This window comes from Chrysochloris asiatica, unplaced genomic scaffold, assembly GCF_000296735.1.
Source record: "Chrysochloris asiatica unplaced genomic scaffold, ChrAsi1.0 scaffold00217, whole genome shotgun sequence".
NCBI lineage: Eukaryota > Metazoa > Chordata > Mammalia > Afrosoricida > Chrysochloridae > Chrysochloris > Chrysochloris asiatica.
This window is the reverse complement of record NW_006408735.1, coordinates 3,960,583-3,977,172: the sequence shown is the minus strand read 5'-3', so window position 1 is coordinate 3,977,172 and position 16,590 is coordinate 3,960,583. Positions and strand designations below refer to the sequence as shown.

Here is a 16,590-nt window from a genome sequence, read left to right as displayed (position 1 = left end):
GACTGTTGCTTCCATGAATGTTGTTAGTTGATCCAAGAAGAATGAAGTCCTTGACAATCTTTTCTCCATTGATAAGAATGTTGTTTATTCATCCAGTGGTGAGGATTTTTGTTTTCTTTATATTGAGATGTAATCCATACCAAAGGCTGTGCTCTTTGATCTTCATCAGTAAATATTTTAAGTCCTCTTCACTTTCATCAAGCGAGGTTGTATCATCTGTATATCTCAGGTTGTTAATGAGTCTTCCTCCAATCCTGATGCCATGTTTTTCTTCATATAACCAAGCTTATTGGATTATTTGCTTAACATACAGATTGAATACATATGGCAAAAGAATACAACCCTGTTGCACATCTTTCTTAATTTTAAACCATTCAGTGTTCCCATGTTCTGTTTGAAGAACTGCCTCTTGGTCCAGGTACAGATTCCTCATGAGCATAATTAAGTGTTCAGGAACACTCATACTTCACAATATTGTCCATAGTTTGTCATGATCCACACAATCAAAATCCTGTGGGGAGTCAATAAAGCACAGGTAAACATCTTTCTGATATTCTCTGCTTTCAGCCCAGATCCATCAGACATCAGAAATGATATCCCTCATTCCACGGCCTCTTTTGAATCCTGCTTGAATTCTCTGTCAATGTATGATTGCAGCCATTTCTGTATTATCTTGAGTAAAACTTTACTTGCATGGGGTATCAAAGAGATTGTCCAATGATTTCCACATTCTATTGGGTCATCTTTCTTTGGAATAGGCACAAATACAGATCTCTTCCAATCAGTTGGCCAGATAGTTGTCTTCCAAATGTCTTGGCAGAGATGAGTGAGTGCCTTTAGTGCTGCCCCACTTGCTTGAAAGATTTTGATTTTGATTCAATTAAGAGACGGAATTACTGCCTTCAGAAGTGCATAGGCCTAGATGAAAAATGTGTGGGGAAACAACAGCTCACAAGTTTATAATTTTGTCTAGTAATGGTTTCTATGCTTTTGTAGCCTTTTTGTTTTTTTGGCTTATACTCATAGAATACATTTTTAATTATGCTGTGAAAAGTAGGATATGTATACTACCTATAATTACATGTAAACTAAAAACAATTATTAAAAAGGCATTACAATATTATCCAGTCATTGTCTTTGGATGGTGGGATTTTTATGCATTTTTCTTGTGTACTAGTATTTATTTGCCTATAAGAAGAACAGTATCCCTGGTGGTGCAATGGTTAAAGCACTCTGCTATGAAATGTAAGGTCAGGGGTTTGACCTTGTCAGCCACTCTACAGGAGAAAGATGGTGCAGTCTACGTCTGTAAAGATTAACAGTGTTGGAAATTCTATGGGATATTTCAGCTTTATCCTATATGGTTGATTTCACTGTTGATGTTAAGTGTCACTAAGTTGATTCTGACTCCTAGTAACACTGTATAGGATTTCTTTGGAATGACTAGTGAATTTGAAATGCCAATATTGCAGTTCAAACTAGCCTTTTGGCCTAGTGCTTATCATATAGTGCCACACCAGGGTTGCTATTAGTAATATTCAGTTCAACAGCTGTGGGTTTTATAATGAGAATGTTTCATTTATATATATATATATATAAAAGACAAAAATGTTTAACAGCTTTTTAAAAATATATATATAACCCAAAATTTTCTTTTGCAATGAAGGTATACATATAGAGTAGCATTGGTGTGGCACTGTAGAATACTCATTAGACTGCTAGCCACAATTTTGGTGGTTCAAACTTATCAACCACCTCTTGGAAACCCTATACAGGGTTGCTATGAGTCAGAAACTACTCAACAGAACTTAACAACAAGGGTAAGTAAAGGACAGCAGGAATCAAACTAAGTTGTTTTGTTTTTTGAAGTTGGTAATACCCTTGTTGTCATTAAGCAGGTAATAGACCTACTCCACATTTATTGTTTGTCTCATTATCGGATGCCTCACATTTCTGACAGTAGTAAAAACTCCACTATGCCGGTATTTGCCATAGTAATGGCATACATCTGGCAGTGATGAGGCAAGAGAAACATTGTCTGCAATGGTTAAAGTTATATATCAACTTGATTGGACAAGGATTCTCAGTAGTTTTGCAATTATGTAATAGTGTAATTTGGCAGTTATGTAATAATGTAAAAGGGTTTTTATGTAATGATGTAGTCATCCTCCATGTACGTGATCTGATATGGTCATCATCCATGTTCACTTATTGCCAATTTTCACATAAAGATATGGTTTTGGATACCTAACCATGTTGATAAGTGGGGAGTAGCTATATGGGAAATTGATTAAATAAAAATAGAGAAATAAGAAAACATAATCGTCAAAAGAGTTAAGTATCCTGCTGTTGTTGAAGTAATGCTGCTTCTAAAACAGAAAGGTAAAATGTGTTGGGTAGCCTGTGTAGAAACTGAGAAACCAAAATACCCACTGCCATCAAGTCAGTTCCAACTCATAGAGACACTGTGCAAGGTTTCTGAGGCAGCAAATCTCTACAGAAATACAGCTTTATTTTTTTCCTTTGGAGCAACTGGTGACTTTGAACTGCTGACCTTGTGGTTAGCAATCCAGTTCTTATCCTACAGTGCCACCAGGAGTCCTTTTAAGAAACTGTTAGACATCTGTTAATAATCTTGGTCACATTGTTCTTCCTACAAAATGCTAAAAGTATAATTTCTTCTTCAGTGTTCAAAGAGAATGTTCAACATTCTCTTTCTCAATGTCAAAAGAAATACTGAAATAGTTTAACCAAAATGAAATCACTTCCTCCAGCATTAGATTTTCAGTGTCTTCAAATGCATTTATCCAATTTTACCATTGTTAGTTTTGTTTCTAACAGTAAGCTCATGCAAAATTACTTATATATATCTTAGGGTTAACATAGTAAATATGAATTAGAAATTTACAGTGAAATATCTTCTTTACTCAGAAACTGTTTAGAACCTTGGCTGAGTTCTAAAGTAAAACTACGTAGGGTCTTTGAGGTATTATTGTACAGCTGAGGAAAAGTTTCCAAAATGAGTACTTTAAAAAATAATCTTGAGTGTAGTATGTGAAGGCTATAGCCTTGTTATAAAAAATCAGGTGGCTGTAATCTGATACAATATGATGAACTTGACCTATACCTATGGATGCAGTAGCTCAAAAGAGTGAACAAATCCTTACAGCAAGGATCATTCCCACCCCCTCCATACACAGAGTAGACAGGGATGGGCAACTTGGACATTGGCTACCCAAAATGTGGGGCTACAAAGGCAAGAACTGATTGGCTTACAAGCTTTCAAGAGGGAACCTAGATTTAGAGGCATGAAGAAAGGTAGAATCTCCACTGAGTAGTATACAATCTGTCTAGGCGGGCTGATGAAATGAAATGTGCATTCATCTCTTGTGATATAATAGTAAATAATTGTTATCAGGACTGCTTGTGAGGGTTGGAAATGTAAAGGTAGATGTTTTATAGCAAGGAGGAGACCGATTAACTTTTCAGCCTAGGAGTAGAGGTCCCTGGAACCATCAAGTGAGAAGAGCAGAGAGTGGGACCCTACCCAGAGAAGCAGTGATGCCTGAGATGGAGACAGAGACGATGACATGGAGAGATGGAGCAGTTAGGGACTTTAGATACAGAGAGGGAGAGGGGCTGTGTGCTGACAACTGGGGGGCAGGCTTGTAGTGTATACCCTTTGGTTGGTTGATGATGCATGGAGGGTATTGTAACCATAACAATTAAACAATATAAGATAGGATGAATGTAAAACTAATGTTCTCCCATGTAAACTATCACATATTTCACAATAAAACATTTTAAAAAAGTAATAAGGTGGCACAAGAAATAATATAAATATAATTTAACCAAGTAACAGAGTTTAGAGAAACAATGGTGATTTGGTAATGGATATGTGCTGTGGAGTTGGTTCTGACTCGTAGCAACCCTATATAGGGTTTCTGAAGCTGTAAATCTTTTTGGGAGCAGAAATCCTCATCTTTCTTCTGCAGAACAGCTGGTAATTTCAAACTGCTGACCTTGAGGTTAGCAGTCCAACTCAAAACCACAATATATTGTGATGTTTAGTTTTCCCAAGAACTGCATTTAACATCTGTTTGGATTGAAAAATAAATTCATTTTGCTAATTGTAGCAGGGACTGTGTAGAGAAAAACACAAGTACATAGATATGTCATCCTTAACACATTCAGAATGACAAATGCTAACTTGTGTGTGGTTGGTGGTGGTGGTAGCTATGTACTATGGAGTCGGTTCCGATTCAGAGTGACCCTGTATCAGGTTTCCAAGGTTGTAAATCTTTACAGGAGCAGAAAATCTCATCTTTCTCCCACAGAACAGATGGTAGTTTCGAACTGCTGACCTTGAGGTTAGCAGACCAACTTGTAACCACTATGCTACCAGAGCTTCTTATATGTAAAAATGCATATACTACACAGATGATGCTTCAGTGTAAAATAAGCACTGGATTTCTAATCAAAAGATCAGCAGTTCAAACTCACCAGCTGCTCCTCAGAAACTCTATGCAGGGTTGCTATAAGTCAGAACGGACTCAAAGACAGTTAACAACACTAATGCATTCAAAACAGTTCTTATTTTCCAAAGAACTTTTAAGTATGAGACTTTGTTGATAAAGTAATATGTAGTGAAAGAATGCTTTAAATTAATGAATTGACATTTTAAATATCAGTTTTATAACTGTAGGATTTGTATGGATTTAATTTCCTTGAGTCAGTTTTGAAAAGGTATTTCCTTCAGCTGTACTGTTAATTAAGCCTACAAATCTAACAAGAATATAAAACATGATGTGGCACCAAGGGAGAAGCAATCCAAAAGAGAAAATCCGTGGAGTACAGATCTCACAGGAAGGTCTTTACTGAACTCTGAAATACATGACATCGGCACTGTGATGTTTGAATATTTTTCCTGCATGCTGACATATGTACAATAATTTTCACATATGAATATAAGGGTTGGCTTCTTCCTTTTTACTGCCTTTGTTGTTATGTGCCACGTAGTCAGTTCCGACTCATAGTGACCCTGTACAGGGTTTCCGAGGCTGTAAATCTTTACGGGAGCAGAAAGCCTCATCTTTCTCCCGAGGAACAGCTGGTAGTTTCGAACTACTGACCTTGCGACTCGCAGCCCAATTCGTAACCACTACGCTACCAGAGTTCCTTTACTGCCTTATTTACTTTTATATTTGTTACCTGGTGTGGTGCTGTGGGTTAATGTACTAGACAGACAGCAAGGTCTGTTTTTACTGCAAGTTGTGCAATTCAAGCTCACCAGCCACTCCTCAAAAACCCTAATCAAGGTCCCTGTGAGTTGGAACCGACTCAACAGCACTTAAAAACAAACAACAGCAACTGTTATCTGGTGTCAGAGTAGTTAAGAACTCAGATGTTAATGGAAAGGTTGGCTGTTTGAACCCACTAGCCACTCTATAGAGAAAAACATGGGAGTCCGGTTTTGGAAAGACTACAGCCATGGAAATCCTCTAGGGCAGTTCTAGTCTGTGCTATAGGGTCACTGTGAGTGAGACCAGAATGGACTCAACGAAAATAAGTTGTTACCTGGTATAATTTCTTATCGTACATGTTTTCCATACTCATCTTCATTGCTATACTTTCTCTCCATTTTTGAAACAGCGTCTATGGCACAAAGATAGTGGGAAAGGTGCTGAACAGATATCCTTTGTGTATGAAAACAATTTTACCATCTACCACAAATAGTCCTGTGACTTTTCTAATTAAAACACTGAAAACCAAATCCTCTGAAATGATAATTGCATTAAAATACTTCCTTTTTTAAATCGGTTTTTTTTAACATTAAATCAGAAATATTTTAATTTGCAAGTGACTGACATTATTTTTCTCACAGAACATTTAGCCTCCATAAATTAGTCTTTATTTTCTTGGTATTTCTTATGATAAAATTGTTAGTTTAGACCAAACTTTTGGTCAGCCTTGATTTTTAAAATAAAATAGTTCCGTATTTCTTCCCTAGGTAAAGAAGAATTTATCTGCGAGGATACCACTGCAAATGAAAAAATAGAAAGGAGTAGAGAATATACATACCAATGGCTTCATACACAGGTTGGAGTTCACGAAACAACTAGTTCCAGAAATATGAAATGGTGAGGTCATTTCCTCTAAATTAGATTTTTGTATTGTAAACAAATCTTGAAAAGTGAAACCTAGGTTAATTGTGCTAAAACAAACATGACTTTATAGCCAAAGGCCAGTACACCAGGTTGCCAGATTATAAAAAGGCCTTTCGTATAGAATAGCTTTAATCGTCCTTTGTATTTTTCACCGTGAAATGATCAGGAAGAAGCCTATTTCTGTAATGTCTATTTGTATAATCCAACAGATGACCCACACAAATGATTCTTCTTTAAAAATAATTTGTGTAAAGTAGAATGCATGGTATCTATTAACTATTTTTAACTAGCATACATCTTGTAGGTTGCATTTTATTTTGTTTTTTGTTGTTGTTTACATACGTACACTTGGCATTCAAAATTATAATTCACCCTTATAGCTACTATGTTAGCAGTCATGTACCTAATTTTCAATAATGCATTAAGGAACATTATTTCCTGTACAATGGGATGGTATTTATCTCATAGATTGAGATGGTTCAGTCTATTATGGATATCAAATATTTATATCCACTAGCAACAAACTGCTCTTAATAGATGCTCAGTTAATTTTTCTTACATTGATTTACTTTAAAGCATACATGTCCATATCAACTGAGTCAAAATTTTAAGGAAACAGAAGTCCAGAGACAGTGTTTTTTACATAGATTTTCAAGACTTCATTTTAACTGTATGTTTTCACCAAAAAAAGTATAAAACTGTGAGGATTAGGAATCAGTTAACTATGTAAGCCAATATTGAATCTAAATATAGATGAAACTTTGGAAAGTTTTCCAGACTTTGCGGGTAATAACTACCTCACATAAGTAACAAATAAGCAAATAAAAACCTGTTGCCACTAATTTGATTCCAACTCAGTGACTCTATAGGACAGAGTAGAACTCCCCCATAGGTGTTCCAGTGCTGTAAATCTTTATATTCATTGTCAAAAAGAATATATCAAGAAAGCAAACTGCAACATCTTTCTCCCTCAGAGCAGCTGTTGGGTTTGAACCACCAACTTTTGGTTAACAACCAAACTCTTAACAGCTACAAGACTAAGGCTCCTTAACAAACAAAATATATGGTTAACTGCACATCAAATCCTTAACAACAACAACAAAATATATATATATATGGTTAACTGCACATCAAGTTATATAATAAATGAAAGTTATTTAATTATATGTATAAATATATATATGGATACTGTCATACATTACCTATTCTGTACATATGATGCTGGTGGGTGTGCTACTTCATCTATTGTCAGAAATCAAATGAAACACATAAACATTGAGACACTATGCATTGGTGAGCTGAAATAGACTCGTATTGGCCTTTTTTGAATCTGATACTCATATGGTTACTATACTAGGAATAATAAATTCAAGAGGCATGGTGTCTCATTCATTGTTTAGAAGAACATTTCAGGATGTGCCCTGAAGAACAATGCTGTCTTTGATAGGATCCTATCCATATACCTACCAATTTAAACACTAACTACTAAAGCCAGTGATGACGAAAAGAATTCTACCAGCTTTTCCAGTTTGAAATTAATCAGACATGTAATCAATATGTATTGATAATTACGGGTAATTATAAAATGAAGGTTGAAAACTAAGAGGAAAGATCAATAGTTGGAAAATATGTCCTTGGTGATAGAAACGATGTTGGGGATCACATGATAGAATTTTATAAGACAAATGTCTTATTCATTCAGAATACCTTTTAAAACAACATAAAAGTTGACTATACAGATGGAATACACAGAAATCAAATTTACTTCATATGTGGGAAGAGTTGGTGGAAAAGTTCAATATCATCGGACAAAACAAGGGCAGAGACACACTGTGGAAGAGACCATCAATTGCCCATATGCAAGTTCAGGCTGAAGCTGAAGAAAATTAAAACAAGTCTATGAGAGGCAAAATATGGCCTTGAACTTATCCCATCTCAAGAATAGATTTGATACATTTGACACTAATAACCAATGACCAGAAAATGTTTCTGAACCTTGATGGAACTTGTTTCAGTGTCTGTTAGGATCACAGGGCAGATGGGGACAGGTGACTGTTTAAATATTGTTCTGTGGGTTCCATAAGTCTGAATCCAGGTAATAAGGTGGCACAGCGAACCCCACCTCTCAGACTATTGTCGTGCCTAACCACATGGCAGCAAACTTCCAGAGAACAATTAACTAACTGAAAAAGGATTCAAAAGAATGATATTTAGATGCTTTCAAAGGATTGACAGAATAATTGAGGAAAGCCAAGGGAACACAGAATATATTTTAGAGAAATTCAGAAAAGCACTATAAGAACAATCAGACAAAATAAATATAAAATTTGAAAAAAAATCTGCAATTAGAAATCCAGCAAATTAATACTAAGGTTTTGGAAATGAACAGTGCATCAAAAGGGCAAAGGAATAGATTTCAATCAGTGTAAGTCCGAATTAGTGAGCTTGAAGAAAAATTTCTCAATATTAGAATGCTAGAAGAATAATTAGAAATAAAAAAGAATGAAAAATCTTTAAAAAGCCTAAGAGTTATGTGGAACACCATGAAGAGGAATGACTTATGGATAATCAGAATTCCAGGACTAAAAAAAAAAAAACACAGAGAAAATTGTCAAAGAGTTGTTGGAAGAAAACTTCCTTAACATCACGAAAAATGAGAATGTAAGCATCATGAAAAATGAGAAGGTAAGCAGAACGAACCACAAACAGGATAGACCCCAAAAGAAAATCATCAAGACATCATAATCAAAGTTTCTAAAACCAAAGACAAAGAAAGAACACTGAGAGTAGTTCAGGAAAAATGAAAAGTTACCTATAAACAAGAACTAATAAGACTAAGTTCTGATTTCTAGCAGAAACCATTCAGGCAAGAAGGTAATGTGATAACACATACAAACAAACTCTGAAAGGAAAATTTGCCAACCCAAAATCATATACTGAGTGAAGCTGTCCCTTGAATATAACAACAAATTTACTACACTTCCTGATAAACAACAGAAATTAAAGTAATTTTTCATGACCAGACCAACAAAAAATGCTAAAGGGTATTCTTTGGACTGAGAACCAACAATAGCAGACAACAACCTAATATTTCCACACATGACAACACCACCCAGAATTCAATTCAGATATAGAATTATTTAAAGTTAAGCAAACCTACAAAACTGAAAATAACTGCAAAGCAAAAAGAGGGAATAGTATAGCTACAGAATTTCCAAACTGCAAATCAAGGAAATCAAGTAGATTTCAACATAAAACAGACTGTTTTAAATAGGGGGAAAAGAATCAATTTCAGTGTAAATGCAAAGAAAATTAATGCAATTACATGTCAACAACTGAAAAAGAGGAATAGCAAGAGGATTTAGTAAACATTAACACAACAGAAATGAATATAAATAGAAAACTTGCAGCCAAAATTCATTCAGTGCAGAAAATTATATGGATAAAAGAAACCAGCAGCACAACAACAAAAAAATACACAGCAAAATAACAGCTATTAATTCTTATCTATCAGGAAATATACTGAATACAAATGGATTAAATGCATCAGTCAAGAGACAGAGAGAACAGAATGAATTAAAAAAACAAGATCCTTCAATGTGCTGTCTATGAGAGACCCATCCAAAAGATGGAGACAGCCTAAATGCCCATCAGCAGAAGTTAACTTCTTCTGTTGATAGTCAATGAAATACTATGCAACATTGTAAAATAACAATGAGTCAGTGAAGCACCTCACCACATGGATGAGCCTGGAAGGCATTATGAGTGAAATTAATCAATAACAAAAGGACAAATATTGTATTTGACCAATGTTGCAAAAAGTTAAGAAAAAGTTTTCTTGATAAAAGAAATGATCTATGATAGTTGTGTGAGGAAGGAAAATTATTCAGAGGTTAGAGGGTAGACATATGTTGAAATGGGTGACAGGGCAGGTAATATACCACAAGAGGGAGGTTAGCAGAGGAAGGATGAAGGTAGTGGGAGATACAGGGAGGAATGGAATAGTTACAGTGAATAGAGGTAAATACTGTTAACTATTGGTGCATAGAAGGGATTTCAATCATTGTAATGAAGCAAAGTATATGAATTGTTGACTATAAATCTGATGATCTGCTCTGTAAACCTTCACTCAATTCACATTTAAAAGTTAAAAAAAAAAAAAAATCAGTTGACATATAGCATTGGGCAACTCTGCTTCACAATACCTCTTTAAAGTGTGAAAGAACCAGATAGTAGTGTGAAGCCTAACGTGTGCCTGACCCAAGCCAGGGTATTTTCAATGGCATCACATACATGTGAAAGTTATGTGGATAAGGAAAACCATAGAAGAATTAATGCATTTGAGATACAGTGTTGAAGAATAATATTAAACATACCATGGACTGCCAGAAGAACAAACAAATCTGTGTTGCAAGATGTACAGTCAGAATCCCTAGAGCCCAGAAAGCACACTTCGAATGTGTTATCAGGAGAGACCAGTCCCTGGAAAAGAACATCTTGCTTGGTTAAATGAAGGGTCAGTGAAAAAGAGGACGACCCCAATGAGATAGATTGACACAGTGGCAGCAGCAGTGGGCTCAAATGTAGCCACAATTGTGAAGATCGTGCAGGATCAGGCAGTGCTGCATTTTGCTGTGCTTAGGGTCTCTTTAGGTCAAAACTGACCAGATGGCACCTAACAGCAACAACAAATGAAAGAAAGATTGAAAATGAAATTGAAATAACTTTTATAACCTGAGTCACTATGTCTTATGTCACTGTGGGCATAGAAAGAAGACATAAATCATCATTTGAGAATTATTTGTTTAATGAAATATTCTAATTTATCCAGCCTTAGAAATCCCTTAGGGTTGTTATGAATCATAACCGACTCAATGACAATCAGCAACAACACCAATTTATGCAAGCACAATTTATTTTATTTTGATACTATCCATTTAGCTTAATTCATAGTATAACATCCTTAGAACCATAAACAAATATAATAGAACCATAGCTTATCATATAGATAAGATCTGATTCAGAGATTTGTAAGCAATGAGTATAAATAATGTGCAGGAAAAAAAATTAGGCTTTCTACTTCCACAGACAGTTACCACTTCAGAAACCCTATACCCGATCGCTATAAGTCTGAACCTACTCAAGGGCACTTAATAACAATGACAACAAATAAAGTGTAAAATATAAATAAGATGTTCTTGGGTGATTTTTAGATAGACTTAAACTCTGAAAAATCACTTTTTCATAAATAAATTATATTTCAACATAGGATGAAATAATCAATTGTTTATGGATATTCTCTCTTAAAAACAGAATTTATAAAGGACTAAGTAGTAATATTTTAAGGAAAGTATGTTTTCAGAACCAAAAGTCCTTGGAAAGCCAAATGTCAATGCTCTAGTTGTAACAAAAGTTAGTTATGAATATCGGTCTACGTGAAATACACTAGTACTAATTTTAAAACTAAGAAGTTGTACCTTTCTCAAAAGACAAGTAAAAGATATAAGGAAATGTAAATAAATACTTCAATTTTGATAGTGTCAGTCAAGTGTCACTAAGTGAGTTATGACTCATCGAGACCCTTTATAGAATTTCTGAGTGGCTGATGGGTTTGATTTATAAGCTCTCATTATTGATACTTTCAGACTTTTGCCCTTTGCTTGTGTTTATATTTGACAAAGAAGGAGTAGTATTTTAAGTATTATACATTTTTATTTTATATCAAATGGAATTAAAAACAATAAACTAGGAGTATTTATTTTGTATGTATCTTTATATGGAACTTAATTAAGGAAACTGTTATAGCCATTATATAAATGACTGATCTTTCCAGATTTGTCAGTTGGGCAATTCTTTTATATTCTTCTCCTACATTTATATTAAAATGCTTTCTGTTTTTGTCACCATGCAGCAATCGCTTCTTGCCTGAGTTAGACCCAGATGTACTGAACGGTAGAAGAGTTCAGCTTGTGGTAAGAAATGTGTTTAAAGTTATAGAAAATGCTGTGGACACCAGTACGCAATAAATGGCACTTTAATAGATGTCAAAAATTAGTTTGAAATATGAAAGTTAAAAGTATCACAATTGTATGTATTTGGAACCATCTCAGAAATCCAAGTATTAAAGTAATGACATATTTCTTTTACCTGTATTATGACTTTAAAATATATCATATGTGTTTAAAATTTTTAATTTTATATGACATATTTGAAATCATTATCATGCTATCATATTTAAATAGAATTAAAGAACTCGTGATGGGAAATTGCCTAATGAAATTCTCCTTTAATATTTTGAAGGATTAGAATCTGTATCTACTTTAGGGGAATAATGAAGCATCCTTACAACTCAGAAAATCTAACAAGATAAAAATTAACCAAGTGTGCAATCAACACTTTAATAAATTGTAAATTACTGATATTTCAGCACTGCTGATTCTTAAACATGTTGGCCACAGTGTAGACTGACTGTAGGCAATATAACTATATAATATAAATATATACATTTCTAAAGTAAATTGTACTATGTACTATTAGAATGAAGGCTATTTTAACAGAATGACAGTCACTAATATAGAAAAATTTAAAAATACAATCCATAGAACAATTTTTCAGTTTGTCTTTAGAAAAATTAAGAGAAGAGTATACTTCTGTACAATGACAAATATGTGTGGCCTCCTTAGCAGGTAACCATGGATGCCTCAGGTAACCCTAACATTATGACCCAAAGCCAAAAACCAAGCCCACAGCCATTGAGTCAATTCCAACTCATAGTGACCCTGTAAATCAGAAGAGAACTCCTCCATAGGGTTTCTAAGGCTGTGGATCATTACAGAATCAGACTGCCTCGTCTTTTCTGACAAAGAGGCTGGTGAATTTGAACCATTAATCTTTCAATTAACAACACAACATGTAACCCACTGTACCAACAATCAACAAATACACCTAGCTTATATTCTAGATTTACCAAGACAAACGGATTATAATTTAGCTTGTTTGTAGAATTTGATATCATAATTTAATGATGCACTTTTTTTTAGTGGAAACTAGGTGGTGGGCAAATGGAAAAATTGAAGAGGTCCAAGAGCTGAACAGAAAATTTCAAAGATCAGCTTGAGAAGATAAAGCCAAATACTATAATAAAATATGCAAAGATTTAGAGTTAGAAAACCAGAAGGGAAGAACATGGTCAGCATTTCTCAAGCTGGGGGAACTAAAGAAAAAAATCAAGCCTCGACTTTCGTTGTTGAAAGATTATCTGGGCAAATTATTGAATGATGCAGAATGCATCAAGAAAAGATGGAAGGAATACACAGAGTCATTGTACCAAAAGGAAATGGTTAATGTTCAACCATTTCAAGAGATATCATATGAACAAGAGCCAATGATACTCAGGGAGGAAGTCCAAAGTGCATTGAAATAAGTGGCAAAGAACAAGGCACCAGGAATTGATGGAATAAAAATTGAAATCTTTCAAGAAAGTGAGGTGGCACAAGAGGCACTCACTCATCTCTGCCAAGAAATTTGGAAAACAACTATCAGCCGACTGATTGGAAGAGATCAATATTTATGCCCATTCCAAAGAGAGGTGACCCAACGGAATGCGGAAATCATCGGACAATCTCTTTGATATCTCAAGCGAGTAAAGTTTTGCTAAAGGTAATACAGAAATGACTACAATCATACATTGACAGAGAACTTCCAGAGGTTCAAGCTGGATTCAGAAGAGGCCGTGGAATGAGAGATATCATTGCTGATATCCGATGGATCTTGGCTGAAAGCAGAGAATACCAGAAGGATGTTTACCTATGCTTTATTGACTATGCAAAGGCTTTCAATTGTGTGGATCATGACAAGCTATGGACAACATTGAGAAGTATGAGTATTCCAGAACACTTAATTGTACTTCTGAGAAATCTGTACCTAGACCAAGAAGCAGTTGTTCGAACAGAACATGGGAACACTGAATGTTTTAAAATTGGGAAAGGTGTGAGACAGGGTTATATTCTTTCACCATACTTATTCAACCTGTATGCTGAGCAAATAATACAAGAAGCTGGGTTCTATGAAGAAAAACATGGCATCAGGATTGGAGGAAGACTCATTAACAACCTGCGATATGCAGATGATAAAACCTTGCTTGCTGAAAGTGAAGAGGACTTGAAACATTTACTTATGAAAATCAAAGAGCACAGCCTTCCATATGGATTACATCTCAATGTCAAGAAAATAAAAATCCTCACCACTGGACCAATAAACAACATTCTTATCAATGGAGAAAAGATTGAAGTTGTCAAGAACTTCATTCTTCTGGGATCAACTGTCAACACTCGTGGAAGCAGCAGTCAAGAGATCAGACGACGTATTGCATTGGGCAAATCTGCTGCACAGGAACTTTTCAAAGTATTGAAGAGCAGAGATGTCTGCTTGAGGACTAGGGTGCGCCTGACCCAGGCCATTGTGTTTTCAATAGCCTCATATGGATGAGAAAGCTGGACTGTGAATAAGGAAGATCGTAGAAGAATTGATGCCTTTGAGTTGTGGTGTTGAAGGAGAATACTGAAAGTGCCATGAACTGCCAAAAGAACCAATCGATCAGTTTTGGAAGAAGTGCAGCCAGAGTGCTCCTTGGAGACCAAGATGGCTAAGCTTTGTCTCTCATACTTTGAATATATTGTCAGGAGGTAACATTTGCTGGAGAAGGATGTCATGCTGGATAAGGTGGAGGGTCAGAGAAAAATAGGAAGACCCCTAACGAGATGGATTGGCCAGGTGGCATCATTGATGGACCCAAGTGTGGCAGCAGTAGTGAGGTTGGCCCAGGATCGGACATTGTTTCGTTCTGCTGTGCATGGGGTCGCTATGAGTAGGTTCCGACTCAATGGCACCTGACAACAACAACAACAACAAGTGGTGGGCTGGCTATGTGCCATGGAGTTGGGTCTGACTCATAGTAACCCTGTGTAAGGCTTCTGAGGCTGTGAATCTTTGTGTCAGCAGAAAGCCTCATCTTTCTCCCAAGCAGTAGCTGGTAGATTAAAACTGCTGACCATGTGGTTAGCATTCCAACTTGTAACCCACTATACTATCAGAGCGCTATAGTTGTTATATATCATTCTTGTGTACATCTCCTTCAAGGACTTTTACCTGATAGAGGAGCAAATATTAGGGTAACAACATAAACAAATTTTAGCCAAAATTTATGTTTATGAAAATATTTATAGAATCTATATGCAGATTTGAAGTAATCATTCAGAAATATTTACTTGCATTTTGATAGAGAGCTCTGTTAGAGGAAATGGCATGCATATAACCCTAGGAAGATTGACACTTCAGATTATTAAAACCATTATTATTATAGATTAACACTTTAGCACAGAATAAGTAACCATCTTGTAGCAAGAATTGTTGTTGTTAAGTGCCATTGAGTTCGTTCTAACCCATAGCAACCCTGTATAGGGTTTTCGAGGAGTGGCAGGTGGCCTTGAACTCCCGACCTTGAGGTTCAAACTGACTTTGCAGTCCAGCACATTAACCCACAGCACCACACCAGGACTCCAGTAGCAAGAATTGTTGTTGTTAAGTGCCATTGAGTTCGTTCTAACCCATAGCAACCCTGTATAGGGTTTTCGAGGAGTGGCAGGTGGCCTTGAACTCCCGACCTTGAGGTTCAAACTGACTTTGCAGTCCAGCACATTAACCCACAGCACCACATGAGGACTCCATAGTAAGAATAGGAATCATAAAAATGCCAGCAAATACCAGGTTAAAGAAGTTATATTTTATTTAAATGCTGTGTTTCTAAAACTGAAGAAAAACAGATTGCAAAGCTTTTTGATCAAAATGGTTCTATGATATTAATGTTCTAACATTAATACCCTTCCCACTATATACAAACACATGATAAACATATAGCAGTACTATTTATATGCTGCAGATATAACAACTCAAAAACAAAGTAAATGGCTATTGTTTTTGTTAGGTGCCATCAAGTCAGTCCCGACTCATAGTGACCTTATGCACGACAGAATGAAACACTGCCTGATCCTAGGCCACCCTCACAATTGTTGCCACTCTTGAGCCCATTGATACTGCCACTTTACTAATCCATCTCACGGGGTGTCTTCCTCCTTTTCTCTGACCCTCCACCTTACCAAACATGATATCCTTCTCCAGAGACTGGTTCCTCCTGACAATATATCCGAAGTATGAGAGACGAAGTTTGGCCATCCTGACCTCCAAGGAGTACTCTGGCTGCACTTCTAACACAGATCTGTTGGGGTTTTTTTGCAACCCATGGGACTTTCAATATTCTCTTCCAACACCATAATTCAAAAGCACCAATTCTTCTATGGTCTTCCTTATTCACTGTCCAGCTTTCACATGCATATGAGGTGATTGAAAATACCATGGCTTGGGTCAG

The 16,590-nt window shown here is 35.8% G+C and overlaps 1 protein-coding gene across 1 annotated transcript in view; it reads left to right on the top strand.

Moving 5' to 3' along the window:
- LRRIQ1 (leucine-rich repeats and IQ motif containing 1) overlaps nt 1-16,590 on the top strand; it is a 259,848-nt gene that overhangs the window by 222,786 nt on the left and 20,472 nt on the right. Inside the window, exons 23-24 of the mRNA XM_006872970.1 lie at nt 6,034-6,140; nt 12,079-12,139. Coding sequence (XP_006873032.1) covers nt 6,034-6,140; nt 12,079-12,139 — 168 coding nt within the window. The remainder of the gene's footprint in view (nt 1-6,033; nt 6,141-12,078; nt 12,140-16,590) is intronic.